This window comes from Ursus maritimus, unplaced genomic scaffold (genome assembly GCF_017311325.1).
Source record: "Ursus maritimus isolate PB19 unplaced genomic scaffold, ASM1731132v1 scaffold_6, whole genome shotgun sequence".
NCBI lineage: Eukaryota > Metazoa > Chordata > Mammalia > Carnivora > Ursidae > Ursus > Ursus maritimus.
The window spans coordinates 46,681,513-46,707,229 of NW_024426774.1; the positions used below are offsets into that span (position 1 = coordinate 46,681,513).

The 25,717-nt window shown below is 39.4% G+C and overlaps 1 protein-coding gene across 1 annotated transcript in view; it reads left to right on the forward strand.

Annotated features, from left to right (window-relative positions):
• Positions 1-10,384: 10,384 nt before the first annotated feature.
• The window catches only part of TACR1 (tachykinin receptor 1), a 141,685-nt gene continuing 126,352 nt past the window's right edge, over positions 10,385-25,717 (forward strand). The window contains exon 1 of the mRNA XM_008700044.1: positions 10,385-10,789. Within this exon, the coding sequence (XP_008698266.1) occupies positions 10,401-10,789 (389 nt within the window). The 5' untranslated portion in view covers positions 10,385-10,400. The remainder of the gene's footprint in view (positions 10,790-25,717) is intronic.

Below are 25,717 nucleotides of genomic sequence, written 5' to 3' on the forward strand. Positions count from 1 at the left end.
TCTATACTACTCAAAGCAATCTACACATTTAATGAAATCCCTATCAAAATACCACCAGCATTTTTCACAGAGCTAAAACAATCCTAAAATTTGTATAGAACAACAAAAGAGCCCCTTTGCCAAAGCAATCTTGAAAAAAAAAAAAAGCTGGAGGCATCACAATTCTGGACTTCAAGCTGTATTACAAAGCTGTAGTCATCAAAACAATGTGGTACCGGCACGAAAACAGACATATAGATCAATGGAACAGAACAGAAAACCCAGAAATGGACCCACAACTCTATGGTCAACTAATCATCAACAAAGCAGGAAATAATATCCAATGGAAAAAAAATAGTTGCTTCAACAAATTGTGTTGGGAAGATTGTACAGCAACATGCAAAAGAATGAAACTGGACCACTTTCTTATACCTACACAAAAATCAATTCAAAATGGATGAAAGAACTAAATATGCAACAGGAAACCAACAAAATCCTAGAGGAGAATGCAGGCAACAACCTCTTTGACATTGGCCATAGCAACATGACACGTCTGTGGAGGCAAGGGGGAAAAAGCAAAGATGAACTATTGAGACCTCATCAAGATAAAAATCTTCTGCATAGCAAAGGAGACAATCAACAAAACTGTTTATAGCAGCATTATCAATAACAGCCCAACTATGGAAAGAGCCCAAATGTCCATCAGTCCATTGTCTGATGAATGGATAAAAAGCAGATGGTATATATTTGCAATGGAATATTACTCAGTCATCAAAAAGAATGAAACCTTGCCATTTGTAATGACATGGATGGAGCTAGAGTGTATTACACTAAGTGAAATAAGTCAGAGGAAGCCAAGTATCACATGATTTCACTCACACGTGGAATTTAAGAAACATAACAGATGAACATAGGGGAAGGGGAGAAAGGGAGGGAGGCAAACCATAACAGACTCTTAACTATAGAGAACAAACTGATGGTTGCTGGAGGGGAGGTGGGTGGGGAATGGGCTAGATGGGTGATGGGTATTAAGGAGGGCACTTGTTGAGTTGAGCACTGGGTGTTATATGTAAGTGATGAATCAGTAAATTCTACTCCTTAAACCAGTATTACATTATGTGTTAACTAACTAGAATTTAAATAAAAACTTTAAAAAATTTAAGGTAATTGTGTAAAATAAAAAAAAGAAATTCCAGAGTAATCTAAAATTAAACCATGAGAATTAATGAGTGAATCTACCAGAGTTATAAATATAAAATCAAAATAAAGGTCAGTTGTGTATCTATATACAGCAACATTTAGAAAGTAAAATTTGAAAAATTACCACTTACAACATTCAAAGTATCAAAGTGGTTGAACATCTAGCAATTTATCTAATGAAAGATGTATAAAACTACATACTGAAAATTATAAAACTTAATTGAGAAACATTAAGAAGATCTAAATAAGTAGAACTATAGTACATTCTTGGATTGGAATGGTCAATATTGTAAAGATATAAATCTAGAGATTCAAACAATCCCAATTTAAATTGCAGCAGAGTTTGGATTTTTTGGTAAAAACTGATAAATTCTAAAATTTTTATGGAAATGCAAAGGGCCAAGAATAGCCAAGGCTATTTGAAGAAAAAAAAATTGAGAACTTATACTGCTAGATTACAAGACAGCTTATTATAGAGCTATGGTAGTACTGGGGCAAAGATATCCAAAAGGCCAAGGGAACAAAATAGAGAATCCAAAAATAGAGCTTCACATACAGAATTACTTGATTTATGGCAAAGGTGGCATTGAAGACAGTAGAGAAAGAACATTCTTTTAAGTGAACTGTTCTAGGACAATTGAATATCAATAAAGATGAAAATGAACTGTAACCCTCTAGTTCATACCATACACATTAATCAATTCCAAGTAGATTATAAGCTAGATGTAAAAGTTAAAGCAATCACGTTAATGGAAGATAACATAAGAATATCTTCATGATCTTGGGATAAGCAAAGATTTCTTAAAGTGCAAAAAGCATTGACTGAAGAGGAGGGAAAAGGTGATAAATTGGGATACATTAAAATTAGGAATTTCTGGACATCAAAAGACAAAGGCAAACTACAGAACACAAAAAGATCTGCAATACATATAACTGACAAAGGACCTATTTCATATAAGGGGCTCTTACAAATCAGTAAGAGAGACAAACCATTTTTTTTTAATTGAGCAAACGACCAGAACCTACACTTTCCAAAAATTATATGAAAAGGTGCTCCACCACATTCTTTCATTCATCAGTAAAAACACAAACTAAAACCACAGTGGGATACCCATCAGGCATATCCCACCCATCAGAATGGCAGAGATTAAGAAAACTGACAATACTATTTATTTGCAAGGATGTGGAGCAGCTGGAAAACTTATGTGCGTTGCTATGGGACTGTAATTGTCACAAGCAACTGTGTGTTTGTAAATAGCTACTAAAGCTGAGCATATGCAAACCCATGACCCAGTTAATTGTATTCCTAGGCATATTTCCAACAAAATTGCATAAACATGTGCTTAAGAAATAATGACATTGTTCTTATTACCAAATACAAAAACTAATCAAGTGTCCATCAACAGTAAATGAATAAACTAGTATTTTCAAACAATGGAATGTTATATGGCAATGAAAATGAGCTCTTCATATGTGAATTCCTCATATGGAATTTAAGAAACAGAACAGATGAACACAGGGGAAGGGAGGAGAAAATAAAATAAGACGAAATCAGAGAGGGAAACAAAACATAAGAGACTCTTAACTATAGGGAACAAACCGGGTTGCTGGAGGGGAGGTGGGTGAGGGGATGGGATAATTGGGTGGTGGGAATTAAGGAGGCCACTCAATGCAATGGGCACTGGGTGTTATATGCAACAGATGAATCACTGAACTCTACCTCTGAAACTAATAATACACCATATGTTAATTAATTGATTTTAAATAAAATAAAATAAATTTTTTAAAAAGAAAATGAACTGTTACAAACAACATAAATGAATCTCACAATTGTAATGTGGGGTAAAAGAAGCTATACAGGCATAATTCCATTAATTTAAAATTCAAAAAATGCAAATTGAATCTACAGTTTTAGAAGCTAAGATAGTGGTTACCTTTGGAGATGACTGAAAGAGGGTGTAAGGGGGTCTCTGTCATTCTGGTAATAGTCTGTTTTTTTCCCTACGTTGTGTTTACACAGATATGTTTACTTTCTTTTATTTATTGAGTTCTACACTTATGATGTATGTCCTTTTCTGTATAGATTCGTACTTCAATGAAATTTTATTTAAAAAATATAGATACACATTTTCATTTCAAATATTAAATGGCTTTAACTTTTCTCCTAAAATATCCTCCAGTAATAGAACAGAAATATTTAAATAGTTATAACAACTTAACAGGTCTGAAAATATTCTCCAGTAATAGAAAATAGTGATTTTCTTTAAGAAATGAGAGGTAGGGGCTCCTGGGTGGCTCAGTCAGTTAAGCATCTGCCTTCAGCTCAGGTCATGATCCCAGGGTCCTGGGATCGAGCCCCTTAGTGGGCTCACTGCTCTGCGGGGAGCCTGCTTCTCCCTCTCCTCTGCCCCTCTCCCCCTGCTGGTGCTCTATCTCTCACCCTCTCTCTCTCAAATAAATTAAAATCTTAAAAAAAAAAAGAAAAAGAAATGAGAGGTATACAAAGCCCCAAAATTTTGTGTCCATAAAATCATAGCAGTCTGTAAAAGATGCCAAGTAGTATGTGTAGTTTTTAGTATTTACTTTTAAAGTAAAAGAATGTATGTATATGCTGACACTCAACTTCTAGTGTGAAGGCTACAGAAAACAGTCTTAAAAATGCAAAACTCTAGTCATGGGCTCTACATGGAACTAACTACAAAACGAGCTTCTTTCAACCTAAAGATCAATGCAGAAATTTTAGCAAAAGGACTGATGGTGACCGTTGAATGTATTTCATTATAAGTCTAAGACCAAAATAAAAGTGAAGATATGTGTGAAAGAATGACGAGTAAATGTTAAATATTTTGTCAGGGTAGAAATAACACAATTTTTAAAATGGGAGGAGGCAAGAAACAAAAAGGGGGGAAGTATTACCAGATTAAGCCATATGACATTGCTGATCATCAGCCATTTTTGACCTGCAAAGACAACAGGTTAGTACAGCTCAATTGAATAGGCAAGGCTCATAGATCACTACCTGGGGAATAGGCGGAAGACTTAAAATACCATTTAAAGCTGATAAACCAAATAATAGAAGTCTATATGGCAAAAAGAGACTAAGAGCATTATAAAAGGTACGAGTATAAAGTTAGCTACTAGGAAAAAAAACACACAAGCTACAGTTAGCTACTAGGAAAAAAACACAAGTTTTCTAAATAACACAATCATTTTTTAAAGCAAACAGACCGTATATATAACTCATATATATTTGTCCATAAATGTAAAAAAATACACTTAGGAATATAACATAAAATAATATAATAGACTTAAGACCAAATGTATCTGTCATATTATTAAATATGAATAGGTTTAACTCACTTAAAAGAAAATGATTTTTACACTAGCTCCTGAAAAGAAACTCAAGATCTATGCCATACGCTGGCATGTATACAGAAGTGCACATAAAACAAAGCTAAAGCTAAAGTCCCAGGCAGATAGAGTGACTTCACGTACAGCAGGTAGAACAGTTGTTCCTGGCACACAGTAAGCATCGTTGAAGAGCCATTTACCCCTTACCTCTTCCCCCTGCTTCCTGTTATTTTTATTAATGTTGTTGTTTTTTGTGTTGGGAAGATTCACGGTTTGATGAATCCTGATCTGGTGCTGCCTTCCTGCCTCACATCACCTTTCTAAATTCAACCATTGTCAAACAATTCAGTCCAACCCAGTACATACGGATGGATCATGCCCGGTAGGGAAGGGACTGCTAGCAAATGAATTGTTGAATAACATGGTTCCTGCCTTCAGAGAACTAACAATCTAATTTCCAAGAGATATAATGTACACCAGTTTGTCTTGTGAAAGGATGGCTGAGGAAGGAAGCCAGTGACTAATAGTAGTAACGCATCCACACTGGAGGTAGAAAGGGATGCTTCCACACCAGTGGCTTCAGGAGATCAGAGTTTATGGGGAACTTGAACATAGCTGCCCTCCCTTTCCCAGCCAACTCCAAAGTTCTCTCCCACCGTGGCTTCAGGCCTTAAGGGCAACTGAATATAAATGAGCCCTGGGGCCCTGTTGGGGGTTGAGCTAAGAGAAGAGTAGAACCGGGCAGGCTGGGCTGTGCTGGGAACCTGGAGAAAGGACCAAAACAGAAGAGCCTGGGTACTATTCTGAGAATGGGGGAAGGAATTGTTTCTAAAACATCCAGAGGATGGATCTAGGAGACCTAGCATGATAACGAGGGTCTTAAAAAGAGAAAAAGGGACTAATGGAGAAGAGGTAATAATTTTAGCTGAAAATTTCCTTGAGATGAAGAAAGAACTCATCTAGTTTTGTGCTATTTAAAGTAAAAAGTCCACATATTTCCAAAATTTGCTTGAAGAGAAGACTGACCCAGGGTAGTTGGTAAAAACATAGACCCCTGAGCCCAATCCGGATCCACCAAATCAGAGTTTTCAGAGGAACAGTATAATGTTTATTAACAAGCAACTCAAGAGATTCTTATCATTAAGAAATTTGGAAAACACTGGACCTATTTTAAACTCCTCAACTTTAGTGTGCATACAAATAACCTAAGGTCTTACTAAAATGCACATTCTAATTTAGTAGTTCTGTGCTGGCCCAGAGACTTACATTTCTGACTAACTCTTGGGTAGTTCAGGGACCAAGACTACTATTTCTTGCCGTAGTTAGAGATGAGATGCTTCTCAATTCATTTTTTGGTGCAAAACACTAATATCTGAAAAAGAAAAGGAAAAAAAATCTCTACATCAATCTCACTTAGAAAAATAAATGTAAAAATGTTAAATAAATCATTAGCAAGTTGAATCCACCAATATATCAAAGAAATAATATAGTCTCTGACCAAGCAGAAATTGTGCCAGGAATGCTAGGTTGGGCCCAGCGTTGGGAAATGTATTCTTTTAATCCATTATGTCAACAAATTAGTGAAAAAAAATTACACAATCATATCAACAGATCCTGAAAAAGGCATTTAAAAATAAATTACAAGACATTCCTTTTAAAACTTCTAGGTAAAATAAAGTAGAAGGAAACTATTTAAACATAAGAGACTGTTTAGCATATTTAACAACAAATATCCTAAATGGTAAAAATTCAGAGTCATCTTAATTTAAATTCAGAAACTATACAGAAATACCTGCTATCACAAATTTTAACATTGTCCTAGAAGGTAAAGGAAATTCAATGAGACAAGAATATGCTAATGATGTGATTGAAAACTTAAGGAAACTCAAATAAAAAGCACAAGGATAAATATGAAATTTAGTAAAATGACCAGAATATATACACACAAACATACTCACACAGACACATACACACAAATACATACACACAGAAGACAATGGGTTTTCTTTCATCTAGAATAAAAAAAGAAAAAGTATTTCACTTAAAATAGAACCAAAACCTAGGAAATATATGGAAATAAATGTAAACAAAAGACTGGATCTATTTTAACCGAAATTATAAAATCTTTTTGAAAGGCATAAATAAGACTTGAATAAATGGAAAGGCATACCATGTTCTTAGATTTAAAAAATAATACCAAAAATGTCGATTTTGTCAAAATTCAATAAATTCCACACAGTTCCATTTAGAATACTAGTGAAGTTTGTTCTGTTTAATTTTTAAATTGATTTAAAATCTTAAAATTTAAATGTGATGTCCAAAAATGGATTTTAGAAAACATGAAATGAGCATCCAGATGAACTTGCCTTATCAGATATGAGAATATTTTATTACTGTATTAGTCAGGATAACTTATATCATGGTGAGTAACAATTAATCCCAAACCCTAGTGTCTTAATACAACAAAAATTTATTTCCTATTCATAGTATATGTCCAAAATGATTGGGCAGCAGCCTGGGTTATATAGTTACTTGGGAATTCAAGGTAATTAAGACCTGTCTTCTTGTAGCTGCATCACTTGGGACTTGGCAGGAGAGAATACATGGTGAAGTGTCTCTCTCTCTCTCTCTCTCTCTCTCTCTCTGACATGCGCGCATGCGTGCACATGCACTCTCTCTCTCTCTTCTATGCTTCAGCCTAGAAGTGACACACATCATTTCCACTGTCAGCCTATTGGCTAAATTAGTCATAAATTTTGCAAGGGGGTTAGGCAAAGTAGAAGATCATATTAATCTAATATGTATATATACATACATGGTATTGCTGTAGAAATAGACAAGTGGATTAGTAGGAAAGACTGGAGAATATAACTATTAAATTACATGTATATGTAAATTTAATCTATGACAAGGATAATGGTTTAACTCACTAGGAAAATGGAGAGTTATCAAAACTAGCTAATTATGAAAGAAGAAAATACTTTACATAACATAAAATAACAAACTGCAGTGAATAAAGACCTCATTGGAAAGAAAAAAAAGAAAAAGAAAGAAAGAAAGAAAGAAAGAAAGAAAGAAGAAAGAAGAAAAGAAGGAAAAGAAAAGAAAGAAAGAGAAAAAGAAAAGAAAACAGAACTAACAAGAAAAGCCAGGATATTTATACGGAAAAAAAGCCAGGATTTTGTAAAACTTTTTTTAAACCAAGACTTTTAAAACCAAGACTTAAACTCAAGTGCTATTAAATACAGACTACATAAAATGTTTAAGTTTTTATGACAAATACAGAAATTCAAGAGATAAATAATAGCATTAGAAAAATACTTGAAATATTCATGACAAGCAAAGTGTTTATATCCGTAATATACAAAGAGCTCTGAGAAAAAAGTGACTGGAAAGCAATCCAACAGAAAAAAGGACAAGGCAAGTGAATAGGCAATTTATAGAAGGGAAAATCCACATAGCCAAAAAAACTTAGAAATTCAAATTTTCTAGTAGTCAGGAAAATAAACACTATATATTAGCAATGTTATAATATTTTACATATTTTAGAATGACAAAGCTAAAAAGACTTCTAGTACCCATTACTGGAAGCAGTAGTGAGAGATCCAGGGTGGGAGAGGAGTTCCCTTCCACAAAAAGGTTTCTCCTTTGTAACCTGTCTAAATAAGAGCGTACTGTGCTCTCCCAGACATCACTGGTGTTTTCTCTTCGGGTTTAGGAGTGCCTGGAGTACCAGGCAGTGCAAGGTGAGGTTCATATAAATGCTTCAGCAAAACCAAAGTGAACTAGCAGATTCCTCCACCTCCTCCCCCCACCCTCGCCCCGCGAGAGGATCCGATTTTAGCCCGGCATAAATCGGTACAATAAATTTCTAAGCCTTAAAGCGCTTTCTGCCAGATACTTTGCTTGCTCCCGGAAGAGGCGCGCAACCAGGCAGGACTAGTGCGTAAACGCCGCTCCCGGGAGAATGCGGGCTTGCGCCAACCCGAGCCTCCGCGCCGGGCGATGCTACCCATCCCCATCCACGTCTCACAGTTCTGAGTCCCCGCAGTGAAAAGAGGGGAGGGCGCGAGGGGAGACAGAGGAATAGATTCCCCCAGAAAGACTCCGAAGGTTCCATTCCCCCGCGCAACCTTATCTCCTGGGCACTCTGGGCCGGAAAGCCCTCTAAACCTCAGCCCATCTTGGCTTCTCCAAAACGGTTCGCACCTACTGACGACCCTTTCCCACCTCCTCCCAGTACCCGACACCGGCTAGGCGGCTTGAAATGGCCTTGGACTGGCAGATGAGGCCTTGAAGTACGCCGGGGGCCGGGGGCCGGGGGTTGGGTTGGGAGAGAAGGGGAACAGAATTGCCCTCCAGTCCCTATGCAAACCTGCGAGGGAGTAGGGGAAGGATCCCCCGACGCCACCCGGCCGGGCTCTGGCCCGCAGGCCGCAGAGGCGCAGAGGCAAAACCTGCTATGTCCCTGGGTGGTGAAAGCGAGGCCGCAGTAGGTGCTGGCAGAGATCCCAGAGAGACGCGTCTGGGCGACACACTGCTTATAGGTGTCTGCGCAGGGGACTCAGCTGTAGAGCTCAGCTGGAGCTTTTCATGGACCGAGGGGCCAGGTCACCGGGGAAACTGGGGAAGGTGTCCCCAAAGCTTAGAGTCTATCATTGCTTCCCCAGTGGAATCGGTCCACCCAGAGAAAGGAACTAGGTATTTGGGGATATTTCCTAAACACGATCTCAGAAAAGTTGTTTTCCGGACACCTGGAACTGGGCTTCGTCACCTCTTGCTTCTCCGTTCCAGCCAGAGCGAGCCCATGGTACACTCAGGCTGGAGAGAGGCCCGGAGCGCAGCGCTGGCACGTCGCCCCTACACTTGCCCGACTCCCACAGCCACAGGCAGGCGCCTCTGCAGAGCTGTCGCAGCGCTCCGGGCTGCCCTCCCTGGAAGTTGTGTGTCCATCACTACAGCTTTTTCGCAAATTCTTCCTTTCTGTGGTTCCAGCCGCAGACTCCGTCCGGCGCAATTACTCCGAGGCTACCTAGCGCCCCCTCGCGGAGTGCGTGGGGCGCCCGGGTTGGAGACTCCCACAGCAGGTAGCCGCAAAAGGCGGGGTGGCTGCGTTTGTGGAGTGAGACAGTTGCCAACAGCTGGTTCAGCTGCGGCGCTGCGCACGAGGACTGGCGAGTACGCAGCCCCAGGTACTGCCCCTTCCCGGTGACGTCTCTGCAGAGGGTTATAAAAGCCTCGCGCGCAGGCTGCCGAGGTTCTGCTAACTCCCGAGCCCAGCAGGACCCGAGCCAAAGAGGCGCCTGCGAAACTGCAGGCGACGGCGGCGGCGGCAGCGCAGCGAAAGCAAAGGAAAAATCTCCAGACAGACAAGGGGCCCCAGAATCCCCGCCGTAAGACTCAGAACTTTTACAGGTCGCTCTGTGACGAACACCCTCCCCTTCGCCCTGAAGTCCTCCTGCAGAACAGGGCTTTGCATTTCCCGCTGCAAGCAGAGGGAACAGGAGTTGCAAGCAGCAGCAGGTGCAGAACGGCCGGGGTCTCCTGCTTCCTGGAACCGTGACCGTGGAATTTCTTTCCTTTTTCCAGTCCCACGCAGTAGAGACGCTGTCTCCGGATTTCTGAACTCAAATGCTTCCTGATGCTTGAAAGTGGAGGAATTCAGAGCCACGGGAAGCAGACTGCGCATCTAGAAGGGTTTATCTTCTGAGCGCCAACTCTCCTGCTTGCAAGGAAAGAGGTCTGCCCAGAAAGAGCCTGCAGCCTTCCTGCCTTGGTTAAGCAGGACCCTGACCCCAGCCGTCAGCCTCAGGGCCTGCTGCAAAGGCGGGGTGTGTGCAGAGAGGTGGGCATAACCACTTAGAGGAGGAATGGATAACGTCCTCCAGGTAGACTCCGACCTCTTCCCAAATATCTCCACCAACACCTCGGAGCCCAACCAGTTCGTGCAGCCGGCCTGGCAAATTGTCCTTTGGGCAGCTGCGTATACGGTTATCGTGGTGACCTCCGTCGTGGGCAACGTGGTGGTGATGTGGATCATCCTGGCCCATAAGAGAATGAGGACAGTGACTAACTATTTCCTGGTGAACCTGGCTTTCGCAGAGGCATCCATGGCGGCATTCAACACAGTGGTGAACTTCACCTACGCTGTCCACAACGAGTGGTACTACGGCCTGTTCTACTGCAAGTTCCACAACTTCTTCCCCATCGCCGCTGTTTTCGCCAGCATCTACTCGATGACGGCTGTGGCCTTCGATAGGTGAGCTTGCCCTTTGCGCAGAAGGGAGAAAGTGTCCACAGAGGACCGTGGCATTGCTGTGAGCTTCCGGGTTGCACTGTAAATTGGTCACCTGTACCCTGGGGTTTTTCCTGACAGCCAACTGAGTCAGTTGTGCATGGGGCACATTATCTTATCTCACCATTTCCTTTTCTCCTCCTTTTCACTCATTGACAGTCTCCCTTTCTTCACACACCTCCTTTTCCCCTCATTTAATCCTATTTTCCTCACCACTCCGGCACTCATCTCCTTGACGCTTTCCTTTCCACTCCTGCTTTGCTTCTTTCCATACATTCATCCTCTCCTTTACTCTGAAAGCCTGAAGGGGATACCCAGGCCTTGGCCAAGGGGCTGGCCTTTGGCTGGGGCTTTCTAAATCCTTGCAAGCCTGCTATTTTGCTGGGCAGCCTCTTTTGCCTTCCAGTTTTAAGTATGTCTAAGCAGAATTTCTGATTTTTCACTTTTTCCTGGACATTCAGAGATTTTTCTGCTCCCACCTCAACTCTCCAATATTATTTGTATGTGAAGAGCATTTCATTAGAATCATAAAATACTCAGGATTCTAATTTGGCTCTGTCTACCCTGCTAGGAGCTCTCATTCAGGAATGAGAGGCACCTAGGCTGTTCTTCAGGAACTCCACAGATGGGGACCCAGGGAGCTTACCCAGGAGCTTTTCTAAATTTCTCTTGTCATGTAAGGTCAATGTTTTTAAACTGTCTGTGTCCACAGAGAAACGTGTTTGGCAAAGGCACTTGAAAGCTCTTTCTTTCCTGCAACTAACTAGGGTTTCAGAAGCTGATTAAAAATGAAAATATTGTCATTTTCAAATACTGGGGCTAGCATTCTGGAATGAATGGCTCCTCAGGTGGCAGGATGGAAAATTGATAATTAGAGCACCACTTTATCTGTATTGACATTTTTGTGGGTGTTATAAGTCTCTAACATGTGTATCTATGTGTGCACAGGAATTAAATGCTTACCTGGGATGTGGAGGTATGTTGAAAACACCTGCCACTGGGATTTTAAAATCGGTTCTTTCAATGGCCTTGCTGAAATCAATGAATTATGGGAAGCCCAAAGAAGGACCTAGGAGAAAAATTTCCAAAAAAAAAAAAAAAAAATTCCAAAATACTAAACTCTTTTAGCATAAAAATTATTTATCATTTGCAATTGATTTGAGGTCTTTTTCAGCTTCTGTAGTCAATCAGAGAAATGTTTCCACCTTTTGCAGTGGTGTCCAAATGCTGATTTCTAAGTTCCTTGTACCTCTCCCTTGATGCAACTCTGTGTGCTTGGTACGTTGTGTGTAAAACAGGTTGTGGTGAATCAATTTATGTTTTAAATGTAGAAAGTAAACCAATTACTCGAAGTGGTAGTGAAATGAATTCTTTTGTAAATTTATCTTTTATGGTACTCTAGTTTCCAGATATTAAGTTTGTTGCTGCTGCTGTGCAGCAGACCCTTACATTTAGAAAACCCAGAGCATGATATATGACTGAATACAGGTGCACTGAAACCTGCTGTGATTTCAGCCTTGATGAACTTTAAATTAGAGGGAAAGTTGGTATTTTAAATGCACTTGGGCCTTGTGTGAGCTCAAAGGAGACCTGTCAGTCAGTATGTGCCTGAGCATTCAGTAGCTGATAGAGCACCAGCATCCAGCTCTCTTGCTTCGGCTTACACAGAATTGACATGTTCCACAGCCATGCTCTTTCTCTTTGAACTTAGAAGGCAAGGGGCAGGAGTCAGGGTCAAAGTCTTCACACTGGATTGGGTAGGGAGCCAGATTTTGGCTGCCTTGACCCTGACATCTCAGGCTCCATTGTTCTTTCTCTCCAGGCAAACCAGAACAGGACCCTGACCCTGCATGACACCTGCTCGGTGAGGGAAATGACAGCAGTGGGAAATGTTCCCAGGTCCCTAATGTACAGATACAGCCCAGGGAGATTATCAACATCATGCTCAAGGTTAGAATTCAAGGTAGAGTTTGGGATTAGGCTTCAGGGCTCTGTCTCCAAGTCCTCCAAGGGCTCCTTCTGTTTTTCCTTGCTCAGCCTCATAAGCACAGTGAATTCATCCCCCCAGGCCCTGTGATGGAGGTAGCTCCACTGCATTTGCTGTCATCCATTCTCTCCCAAGAATGTTGTAGAAAGGAAAGGGGTGGTAAGCTGTCTCCATATGAATTATCTTTCCTTTCTTCACCAAGGCAGTGCAGACTTTAAGAAAGTGGTAAATTATCTTTTCGTATGTTCCTTGAATTTTTAACAGATAATGTCTGAGTCAAGTCTTTAAAAACAAAAGTGACATGGTTTTCCTCATTATAAAATTAAACCTGTGCCTTGCAAAAACTTGGGAAATATGAAGAACATGGACACAAAAGTACAAATCAACCATTACTTTGCCATGCAAAAATAACACCTGTTAACATTTGAATTTCTCTTTTATGACTATTACACTACATAATTAAGGTCAGATTCTAAATATTTTTGCAGCTTACTTTTTTCCCATTGATAGTAATGGAAAACATTAATATCGTTTTCCCATGTTATTAAAAAGTCTTCAATGACTTAACCTTAATGGCTTCCTATTATTCCATTATATGAATGTGCTATTATTACTTTAACCATCCCCCTACTGTTGGGCATTTAGGTGGTTTCTAAATTTTTTTGCCTTATTGTTAATGCACTAATAAACATTTCTATATGATAATTTTCTTTTGCTTTCTTGATTATTTCCTTAGGATAGATTCCCAGAAGTGGAATTACTGGGTCAAATGAAATGAATTAAGAAAAAAACCTACCTTTTTCTCCCAATTTTAAGGGATTGTTAACTCTGAGCAAAGCAACGATTGCATCTGTTCTGTCTTGTTTACTTTATCTCCTCATCATAAGGCAGAGTGCCTGACACCTAACGGTCACTACACATTTATTAAATAAGTGAATGAATGAATAAAATAATACATCTTCCCAGAAGAACATTTGGAAAATACATGAAATTGTAAAGAAAATGTAAAAAATATCTACAATCCCACTACTGACAGATAATCAGTTAAAATTCTGGAATGCTAGCTTATACCAGTTTTTTCTATCTGTGTTATTTATGCCACATACATTTACTCACACTTTTAAGGATGAATTTTGGATCATAATAAGGCAGGTTCAATAGTTGATTTTTGTTTTTTGTTTTATTCCTTAAGATCATATCGTGGGCATTTTCCATGTCATGAAATACTTTGCAAAATGGGATTTTTAATGGATGTGTTATATTGCATGGCTATACTCATTTATTTTACCATTCCTCTGTTTTTAGTTGTAAATTATTTCCATTTTTAATAATTACAGGTAGCCTAGACATAAATCTTTAAGAGTATCCCTTGTGCTCTCCTTGGAATAAACTCCTTGATGTGAAATTGCTTGGTCAAACTGTCTTGGTAAACTTTGCCAAATTTCCTTCTAGAACCAAAATGTATACAGAGAAAAAAACCTTCACCTGTAAATTGTAGTACTAATTTAATTCTTTTCTGTTATCTTTTCATAGAGTGGGGAACGAGACAGGGGGAAGGGTCTACTTCTGAAGAAAAAATACTTATTTATTGAAGGCAATGGTTACCTAGAATAAAAAGATTGCAGAGACAGGGGCATCTGGGTGGTTCAGTTAGCTGAGCAGTCTGACTCTTGATTTTGGTCAGGTCCCGATCTCACAGCTGTGATCTTGGGGTCATGATCTCAGAGTCGTGAGATGGAGATCAAGCCATGTGTGGAGCCCCAAGCTCATCGTAGAGTGTGCTTGAGTTCCTCTCCTTCCCCCTCTGCCCCCCACCCCTCCCACTTGCATGCTCTCTCTCAATCTCTCAAATAAATAAATAAATAAATAAATAAATCTTCTTAGAAAAATGGTTGCAGAGACAAATATACCTAAACAAGAGCAGGTCTAACTCTAATTAAACTCCAAAAAGCACGAGGGATTTCACTTTTGGAAACTCTGTAATTTCTCCCACTTAAAATAAAATTCAAAAAATTTTCCCTATTAGAAAAATTAAAAGGCATGTGCGATGTTTAAAAAAATTGGAAGTTGGAGGACACTGAGGTGACACCTCCATTTTGCAGGGACCCGTGATGGCTGCCGGGTCTAGTACTGCATAGCAGCATCTAAGAAGGGAGGAGGGAGGCCAATTCTGAAGCTCCACAAGAGGGACTGTAGAGGCCAAAGGCAGCCTGACTGGGAAACAAACACAAAGCAACAGGAGGCTCAGAAACATACTGGGCTGGTGACACTCTTCTCCAGCTGGAAGGGGCAGGTGTAATTTCAGTGATTTGAAAGGAGAAGGTTCCACAGTTTGGCTCTTGTAGACACTGCTGCTATGAACATTGGGGTACATGTGCCCCTTCTTTTCACTACATCTGTATATTTGGGGTAAATGCCTAGTAGTGCAATTGCTGGGTTGTGGGGTAGCTCTATTTTTAATGTTTTGGGGAACCTCTATACTGTTTTCCAGAGTGGCTGTACCAGCTTGCATTCCCACCAACAGTGTAGGAGGGTTCCCCTTTCTCCACATCCTTGCCAACATTTGTTGTTTCCTGTCTTGTTAATTTTTGCCATTCTAACTAGTGTAAGGTGGTATCTCATTATAGTTTTGATTTGTATTTCCCTGATGGCTAGTGATGTTGAACATTTTTTCATGTGTCTGTTAGCCATTTGTATGTCTTCTTTGGAGAAGTGTCTGTTTGAAGATGTGGTTCATATATATGATGGAATATTATTCAGGCATCAGAAAGGATGAATACCTACCATTTGCGTTGACATGGATGGAACTGGAGGGGATTATGCTAAGTGAAATAAGTCAAGCAGAGAAAGACAATTATTATATGGTGTCACTCATATGTGGAACATAAAGAATAGCATGGAGGACCATAGGGGAAGAGAGGGAAAACTGTATGGGAAGAAATCAGAGAGTGAGACAAACCATGAGAGACTGGACTCTGGGAAACAAACTGAGGGTTACAGAAGGGAGGGATATGGGGGTATGGGGTAATCAGGTGATGGGTAGTAAGGAGGGCATGTGTTGTGATGAGCACTGGCTGTTATACACAGCTAATGAATCACTGAACACTACATCAGAAACTAATGATGCACTATATGTTGGCTAACTGAACATAATAATAAAAAAAGAGAGAAGAAAGGAGGAGAAAAAGAAAGAAAGAAGATTGCTCACTCTTCAGACTGGTTCTGGATCTTGTGTTTGAGTGAAAGGAAACATCTAAATTATGATAGTCTCTGAACAATATGAAATATGGTCAGGTCCAAAAATACAGTTGCCCAGATAGGTAATGGTGGAAGGCAAAAGAAGGAGTAAGCTCTCTGAGAGAATAAAAGAGAAACCAAAAGCAAAGACATGCATAAATAACAAAAACCTCCCACAGTTCTGTGGTGTCTATCCCACTCTCCCAGTCATGCTCAGCTACAAGTTCAAGTAGCCTTCTTCCCAAGTCTCCACTAGACCTGCAGTTGGCTAAACTTGGATCCCATTGTGTATCTCAGGTCCGTTCTTCACTACCCAGAGGTCAGACATAGATTTTAGAATCCTTGCACTACTTTTGATGAACCTTACAACCCATGACCAAACATCTCTGTGACACTGAGAATGGTCATTCACTAGAAGCTCGTCCACCACAATTGACCCTGTCTTTTCAAATCCAGAACATCAAATGTCTTGAGTTGACATGAATCAAACTTGAGCTTGTTACATCTTGGATAGGTCAATTAGGCTAGAGGACATTTCCTGGATTGGTTCAGTGCCCACTTACTCTCTGGAACTGTCTGCCTGCACTTGTCACACCCTACTCATGGGAACTTCAGTGTCCTGAATTATCAAGGACTTTGGTTTTTCAAAAAACTGGCAGAAATATAGGTTCAATTGAAGAAAAGTGCAGAGTAATTCTCAATGTAAATACATGTAGTAGGACCACAAGACTTTTACTTATGTATTATTTATTTACTTACTATTACTGATGTTAAATTAGCAAATGGTGAATGAAGATCATGTGGGAGAAACACTCAGTTAAACCTGGACAAAGATCTTCAGTACATCAAGGGATATTGCCACCAGGTAATGTGATGTTTCTTAACTCAAGGCCTCATGTTTTCCCTCAAAGGCCTTACTCTATGTATTGAGGCAAATAAAATGATTTAGAGATAACTACAATACAAGGTGTTAAATGATGTGTTTTATATGGATTGTACAAATTCAATATGAGAGAAGAGGAGGAACATCATATCCAGTGATGATCAAGGAAGACTCTAAAAAGTGACATTTGACTTTGACCTCGAAGATTAGATCAAATTTTTTAGAAAGGATGATGAAGAAAGGTGACATTCCAGATAAAAGACACTGTTTGACAAAAGTGTGGAGGTGAAAAGTTGCAAAGTGTTTGGGAAGAATGACTGGTTGTGAAAAATGTAACATTTAGTTGGAAATGCCTAACAAGCAACTTGAGATATGGGACTAGACACTGAGAAGCCAGGAATGAAAATGTAGATTTAGGAGTTTTCCAAACCGATGGCTTTTCGGAGTTTGAAAGTAAAGAACATCTCTTTTACCTATCCATATTTCCAGAGAAGAGGCAAAGAGGCCAAATATTCATGAGAATGTCCTTTCAAGCAATAGGAGGGGGAAAAAGAAGCAGAGAGATAGTGGAGAAATCAGGATACGTGGAGTGACAAAGATTAAGAGAAGTGACTTGTGGTTGGTTCTATTCATTAGTGTCATTAGAATCCAAAAAATACCAGGGATTTCACTTTTTGAAACTCATCAGAGAACATTGGATTTGGTAATTAGAGAACATTGATGAGCTATGATAGGTAATATCAGCAAAGTATGGTAAAGAGGGATAAATTAAGATGAAAATGAGGGGAATGGCCTCTTCCTCATCCATCCATCCATCCATCCATCCATCCATCCATCCATCCATCCAACCATTACTGAGGACCTACCATATTCCAAATGCTGAGGCAGTAAAACATTGCCTTTGCCCTTGTACTCTCATATTTGGGGATTGATAAAGTCATGAATGCCATTATAACCCAATGTAATTAATATCATGCTGAGATAGTTTGGAGACGGAGGGAAGAATTACCCTTGGGAATCTGGGAAAGACTTACTGGTAAAACAAAAAAAGGAAGAGGAGGGAGAGTAAGAGGGAGAGGAGGAGAAAAGAAAGCAAAGTACAGAGAAAATGATGTGGAGTTTTTATTTTTTAAATTAACTTCAAGAACACTGGACTGGGAATTATAATGATTTATTAGTTTTTGTCACTTGGAAACTAGAGAAGAGATTTCATGATAATAAAATTGATAATGATACCTTATATTTGCATGCTCTCTAATCTGTTGTCTCATCGAATCCTAAATAGCAATGGGGATTCTGTTTCTGCTTTGGAAAGACTATTAGAAACAATTTCTTTTAGCATTGTCCTCCCACTCTTTACTCCCTCATAGCTTGGAGACCCATGCAATTTGCATTCCTGTACCTTAGACGGCTGCCTACATACTCCCACTCATGGTGGCTCTTGAATGCTCTATCATCTAAGAAAAGTTGCCATCGAAGGCAAGAAAGTGATGTAAGGGTCCTACTGTGCCAGACAGGATGTTAGAGACTCTTTACATCATTATCCACCCAAACAAAATTCAACCCCACAACCTTCTAGACAGGGCCTTTGTAAGAATATCAAATTCTGCTTAGATATTTTCCTCAATCTGTCTCATTTGTTAAACTCATTCCATTTTAAATCATTATAAAATTATTCCTTCTGTTGAGCTGAAATCTGCCTCTGATTATGTGCTACTCCTATTAATATAATGCCTCTTCTATGTGGCAGTCTTTTAGATATATCCCTCCTAAAGCTTCTCCATCCCTGGTTAACTGTTCCTGGTTCTTTCATTTTCCATCCTCCTTTGTCTCTACTGGCAATTCCAGTTTGTTAATAGTCCTCTTAACTGAGAGGTTAACTAATACCCAGAACTGAACATTACCCTATTACCATTACTCTGTCCAGCTTCACCTGCTATAGGACTGACATCCTATACTGGATGACTTTGTTCTCTTAGATTTAGCACAAGTAACATAGTCACTAAGGCTTCAAGTCTCAATGAAATATCCTTTTTACCTATTCCCATATTATTTATACAGTTGTCCATAACTTGTTGGTCTCTCCCACACCTCCCTGACCACTAGATTACATTACAACACCATGAAAACAAGGATGTTTTATCCCTGTTCCCAGCAGTTATACAGTTGCCTGACACAGAGTAGGTATACGTTACACTGTGTGGATAGTGGTTGACTTGACTGTACCTCTATTCTACACACATCAACCAAAATCTGAAAACCAGACCCAATGCATAAGGTAGACATCAAAGCACACCTACGATGCTGTGCCTTGAAGCAAAAGAAAAATTGGCCAAATATATGCTTACCATGGAATTTTGCGACACTATAGAACATTTGATTCAGAACCCCCTGTTCTAGAATAACTATGTGTTCTAATTCACACTTGCATTTTCCATACTCCACTTAACTGGGCCCCATTGGATTCCTGACCCACACCCTGTCCCCAACAGATATTGCACCCCAGGAGAACACTTCTAATCAAGGGAGGTGTTTATAATTTCTACCTTACCTCCAGTCTTTCCAAGAATACTGAAAACTCAGACATTTCAGGACCCCCCCCCCCATGGCCCAACTGTTGTCAATCCCTTAGCTTTTTCTCCAACATCCCTACTAGCAACAAGAAGTGCACTCTCTGTTTTACTTGTCCTTCCTGAATCAGGACAACCAGAAGCCTACCTTCCATCTAGCACTCCAAGTCCTATATCTACAGTAGTTGTCTGAACATATAGTCCATACTATATTAAAATACCACAGACACAGAAAAATTCCAGCAGACCACCCAAGAAAGTCACTGACCTCAAAGACAGACTGAGGAACTGGCTTCCATTACCCAAACTTCCTCTCTTGTCACCTTGAGAAACTATGATTCCAACTCATGGAAGGGGAATATGAGACTCTATGGATGAGGAATCCCCAGGGATGAAGAGATGCTTTAATGATGTCCTTAAGACATAAATCTTGGCTTGAGTATTAATGCAACACATGAAGCTCTAGGAAAATTGTTTAAGCAGCCCTGAGCCTGATGCTTTGCTCCTCTAATTTTATAATTATTTACTTGATCTATTCTCTAATTCAGCTTTATCACTATATTTAATATTTGGGACTCTCTATGGAGTGCCTTTCATGTCTTTTGTACAAGAATGTCTTTTAATAACCTTACTTCTAACCTTTGATAATGGAGTTTAGTGTAGGAAAGAGCACAGGCAGTGGTCCCAGCAGTGTTTCTACCATATACTAGATACGCGAACGTCGGTAAGACCCTTAAATTCTCTGGGCCTCAGGCTCCCTATCTGATAAAAGGGATATAATAAAAGTCACCTCGGAGAGTATTGTTGCAAGGAAAGAGGGAAAGGGAAAAGTATGGAAAGGCATGGGAAATTGCTGACTCATTGCCTGAGATCCAGTAAGAGCTCAGTTAATGACTATGTTATGATCTATAATAAACCCTGGCACACCATTATACCCATTCTACACACCCAATCCCATCTCAGCTCCTCTTGAATTCCTTCTGCATCAAGTATGACAGGGCGAAACATTTATATCCCTACCACTCTGCCAAATTATAGTTTAAAATCCTCCTGGTTGGGAGAGCAAACCTCTTGACGAATGCTTTCTAGCATCCTTCCCACCTCTGGAGAGACACACTCTACCAGAAGCCTGGCATTTGGATATTGTATATCACAGTCCAGAAAAACTAAGTCATTTTCATTTGTACCAATCCAAAACCACACATTCACTTCCCACATCCTGTATGTTGCAAAGTCACCACCGTCCCATGGAGCATCATTTTAGTGTTTAATATCTGAGGGACAAATATCTGAGGGTTATAGCAAAATGTGTAAGGGGGAAATGCCTGAGGATAATAGCAAAACACTCTTACAGCTGCATGTGTTTTAGTTGATATTCAATTTGTTGAAGTTGTTTCTTTTGCCTTTGAATGCATCTTAGAAATCTTGGAAGTTTTGGTATAAGTCTAGTTAAAGTGTTAAACATTCACTTTCCGTTGTCCTTTGACTAATATTCAGTTAGCTCCTAAACATAAGATGGAATACTTCCTCCTAAGTATTTTAACATTTTCAAACTTAATCAAATGGTCTTACGTATTTCCAGTTAGTCACAAAGTTTTACAAACTTAAAAGTCAAATAATCTTAAAAATGTAAACAGCACTTATAAAGTTGATTATTAAATTCCCTTAAATATTTTATATTTAATACACAAATTTAATACATCTGGTTTTCTTAAAACTTCAAATCCCTTAAAATGACTTAAAAATAGAAGAAACAAAATCTTTCTCAGGACTCACATAGTTCTGGTAAACCTAATAAATCAAACCTTCTAAATTTAGCGTATTAAATTCTCTTAAAGCATTTCAACCTCCTAAGAATTAAACTCACAAGTTAAGTAAATGAGGTTCTTATGAGCCTCTAAATATTGACTACAAACTTAATTAGTTAAATCCTCCTAAGTATTTCAATTAAAATTACAAATCTGGTAAGTCAAATTCTCTAATCTATCAGATTCTCATTTCCAATATATTAAAAACAAATCCCCCACACATAACACCTACTGATCATAAAACACTACGATACACACACTTCTTACATAGAAGCACTGTTTCTTCATTGTCAGTTGAATTTTATAAAATGCCTTTCCAGGGTTACAAAATGACACAAGCAGTGGTGGCAAAAACATAGGGGCCATATGGGCTGCTGAGGTTCCGGAATCAGGGTTGAGTTGGAGATTGGAATCGGGGTGTGTCTTCCAGGAGCCCAAAGCCCTGAACCCTTCTCATGGTGGAGCTCTGCCTTCACAGTGCCCCCAGGATCCATCCACACCTTGCCACCGGAATCAGTTAGTCCCAGTGTGCCCTGCATCTCCTTGGCTTCCTTCAAGTGTTACCCTTCTCCAACTTTCATGGTAATATTTTATCATCTGAATTACATCGATAGAATCATGCAGAGCCTCATTCAACCCCAGATTGCATTCAACCACTTTGCTACCTGAGTAGCATTAGCTGCATTCCACACCCTCTTATGTTTTTACCTTCTTATAGACCTCTATTCCAGACTGGCTCATTGCCATGGATAAAGTGACCAAAAAAAAAAAAAAAAAAAAAAAAAAAAAAAAAAACCATCTACCCTGAGTCCCTCAATTCCTTTTTTGAGACTTTGAGGTCATGAGAAATATGTGCCAGAATTTTTCTGGGTGTATCCTGATTCTTCCTATGAATCATCAGAAATGGAAGGGTAGTATACCTGTTGGTTTTGACAAACTCAGGCTGTCAGCATGTTTCAGAACTATGCCCAGAGACACGTGTTCATCCTATGTAGAAGGTCTACACAGCAGCTTCCATTCCTCCTGGCACAAAGTCTTCCATGGCAGGACCTTTCTTCTTGGAGCCTTGAATCCTCCAACTGGATCATGAGATGGTCTTTCTTCAGATCATCTGGGTTTTCCCTATGAGGACAGGCTCTCATGACTTTTTTATAGCTCTAGAAGTGCTGAATTCCTTTCCCTTTCTTCCTTCTCAGTGTCCTAGATTTCAGATCATAAAAAATAAGTGATGCTCTGTTCTTATAACTTAACTCAGTGCCCCAAGCCTTATATGGACTGACAAACAACCACTACTGCCTGAGCTCCAACAGGAAGGGTCAACAGTCGCGCCAGCTACCCCTCTGGCTCTGTCCTAGAGTATAACTGAGACACTAATTTTGGAAAGTCTCATGTGCATATTTGGTGGTATGTGGGGAGATTAGGAGCATAAGCTGAAATACTCACCTTGTATGATTTATTAATTAATTTTATTTAACTGTGGAGAAATGTCCTCTTGAATAATTAATATGCTTTCATAAGAGGATTTGTCTGACTCTGAAAATCTTTAAACAAAAGAAAACCCCAGAAATAGCTGAAATGCTCTCCCAAATAGTACCAGGGAGTCAGAAGGGTTTAAAAATGCCTGAATTCCTAATGGGAACTAAAAGGGGGGCAGTCTTGAGGATGAAATGCAGCTAGTTAGCTCAACAACTTAACTGGGCTCTTCAAAGAGAAACTTAGACGATAACCTAGAAACCATGTGGCCGAATCCTTACTGGGGGTGTCACTTAAATTTGTTTCCAAAGACCAGTTCCTTTCCCTTTCCAGCTGGCATGATGTAGGGTCTGAAAGTTAATATGTTAAAGACTCAGCTAGAATGTGAGCCGGATCACAGCCATTATGGGTTTCAGTGGCCCAATTAAGGCACTGCCAGCCTAAAACTAAGCAAAATGCAAAGAAGGTATCCTCTTCCCTTTCTGGCCATTTGTCTCATTAATGCTCTAACCAGCCCACATCTGCATTAAGGCACTCCCCTGTCCTGCCTCACAAGTGCATGGTCCCATATTACTGCTCTGTTCTCCTTACAGCCCAAACCAATTTAGTAAATTGGGTTGAATCAAGAGAAGAGTAGCCAATTAAAATCACACTAAGGTGAGAATGACCTGGGCTTCTATCTTCCAAGTCCCATTTGTATTTTAAAATGGGAATGTGTTCATTTTGAATACCTACTTCTTTCAGTTACCTCCTCATGAGCAGGAAAGAGTGTAGAGAACCAAGACAAACAGTCTTGAGGACTGAGTCAATATGGGATGCAAAGAGTGCTGGGATTTAGGTACTTTAGGGTGTCCAGAGTTTGACTTTCACAACATGGCCCCATATGTCTACCAAGGAGACGGCTGGGAAGAACAAGGGGCTGTTAGCATGAGCCCAGATCACTGCTGAAAGACCTTGTCCTGTCATAATCAAAACTGTCTCAGTCCTGAGGTGCCCATGAACTCTACATTTGTGTTTAGATGGTGAAACGAGGGTGAATCTGTTTCTGTTCTTCATACTTCTTTGTAAGTCACTAATTCTCTTTGATAAATATGTAGTATTTTTATAGCTTGGATATTATCATCAGAAGGGAATTTGGGTCATAGTCCCAGCCAGTCCTAAGGGTCTGGTAGTTGGGGTTAAGAGCAGCAGTGCAATGAAGTCTTGTTTAGGTGGCCAGGGCTGATTCTTTACCTCTCCAGGATCTTCAACAATGGATTCATGCTATTTACAAATCCTGGGGTGAGGGCCAGGTTTCCGAGAGCTGAGCTTTCTGCTAGTGTTTGTCTGGACCCACATTTCATCTAGAATCTTGCATCACTTTTTCTTTATCTGTCTTCCCTTCTCTCTACACCTGGATCAAAAATTCCTTGCTCTATTTCCTCCCGTCTCCTCCTCAGCATTTTGAAAATAGCATGGCTTCAATAAATGTTACTGCCTGAAAAATGGAGTTGGAGCAGACAAAACCAAAAACTGTTGTGTATGAAGCAACCTAAGAGTAGATTTACACAGCAATATTAAAAATGCAAAGTACTGTGATTCTGATTCCAGAAGGGTCCTGAATATATTCTTTAAGACTGTTTTTTTAGGTTTAAACTCAAGCTACTTTTAAAAAATGTAATATATTTGACATATAACATCATGTAAATTTAAGGTATACTTATGCTACTTTTTTAAGACAAATAACTTACTGTTGAGTATTATTATCTGCACAACTGCAAATTCCCTTATGATTACATTTAATATGCACACTGCTAAAACTATAAAGTATTATATATTCATTAAGGAGAATTAGCACCTTATGGAAAATATAGCATGATGAAAAACAAAAGCAAAATCAACCCTCATCTCACTGCCCAAACACCACTATTGTCAATTCTTAGGAATTATTTCACTACAGGAGTTTTTCCCTATGCATTGGATATTTTATATAATTATACTCCTGTGGCATATACAATTTTATTTCTTTTTTAAAAAGATTTTATTTATTTGAGGGAGAGAGAGAGAGAGAGAGCAAAAGAGAGAGAGCATGAGGGAGGGGAGGGGCAGAGGAAGAGGAAGAAGCAGAGAAGCCAGACTCCCCGCTCAGCAGGGAGCCCAACTTGGGGCTGGATCCCGGACTCAGGGATGGTGACCTGAGCAGAAGGCAGAGGCTTAACCAACTGAGCCACTCAGGCACCAGGGCATATACAATTTTAAAAATTTAACTTAATATGCATTTCATGTAATTAAATGTTACTCTAAAAGAGCATGCTTCATGGTTACAAAGTATCATAATTTAAATGACATCTCATCCTGAGACCTTGCAGTTGTTTCTAGCTTTTGCTATAAAGTATCATTTGTGTGATCCGTATGTTCTAGCTACACTTGTACATGTGTGTGACTATGAGGATAAATTCTTAGAAGAAAAATCTGTTCAAGCATTGGACTTATAAAAGCTTTGGCTTCATTCTGCTTACTTGGTCTTCAGAAAGCTTTAGCAATTTAGCAGTGTGAATCAGAATATATACACCCATTGTATGAAAGTGTTCCTTCATATTCCTAACAATTTCAGAAACATCTTTTCCAATTTAAAAGATTTAAAATGTTATTTATGTGTGCTTTTCTTACTAGTGAGATTGAATATTTTTGTATATTTATTATTCCTTTACATTTTGCTTTTTCGTGAAAGCAATTTCTTTTCCTATTCATCACCCTAGGACATTTTTAAATTTAAATCTTTATTTTTAAGTTTCATTTGGCATTGCAGGAACTGTGTTAAGGATACAACGTTTTGACTGTCATATGCTACAAATAGTTTTCCATGTTTCTGGTTACAGTTTTAATTTCCTTTTCAGTGATTATCTTAAGTTATTATTAATTATTATTATTATTATTATTATTATTATTATTATT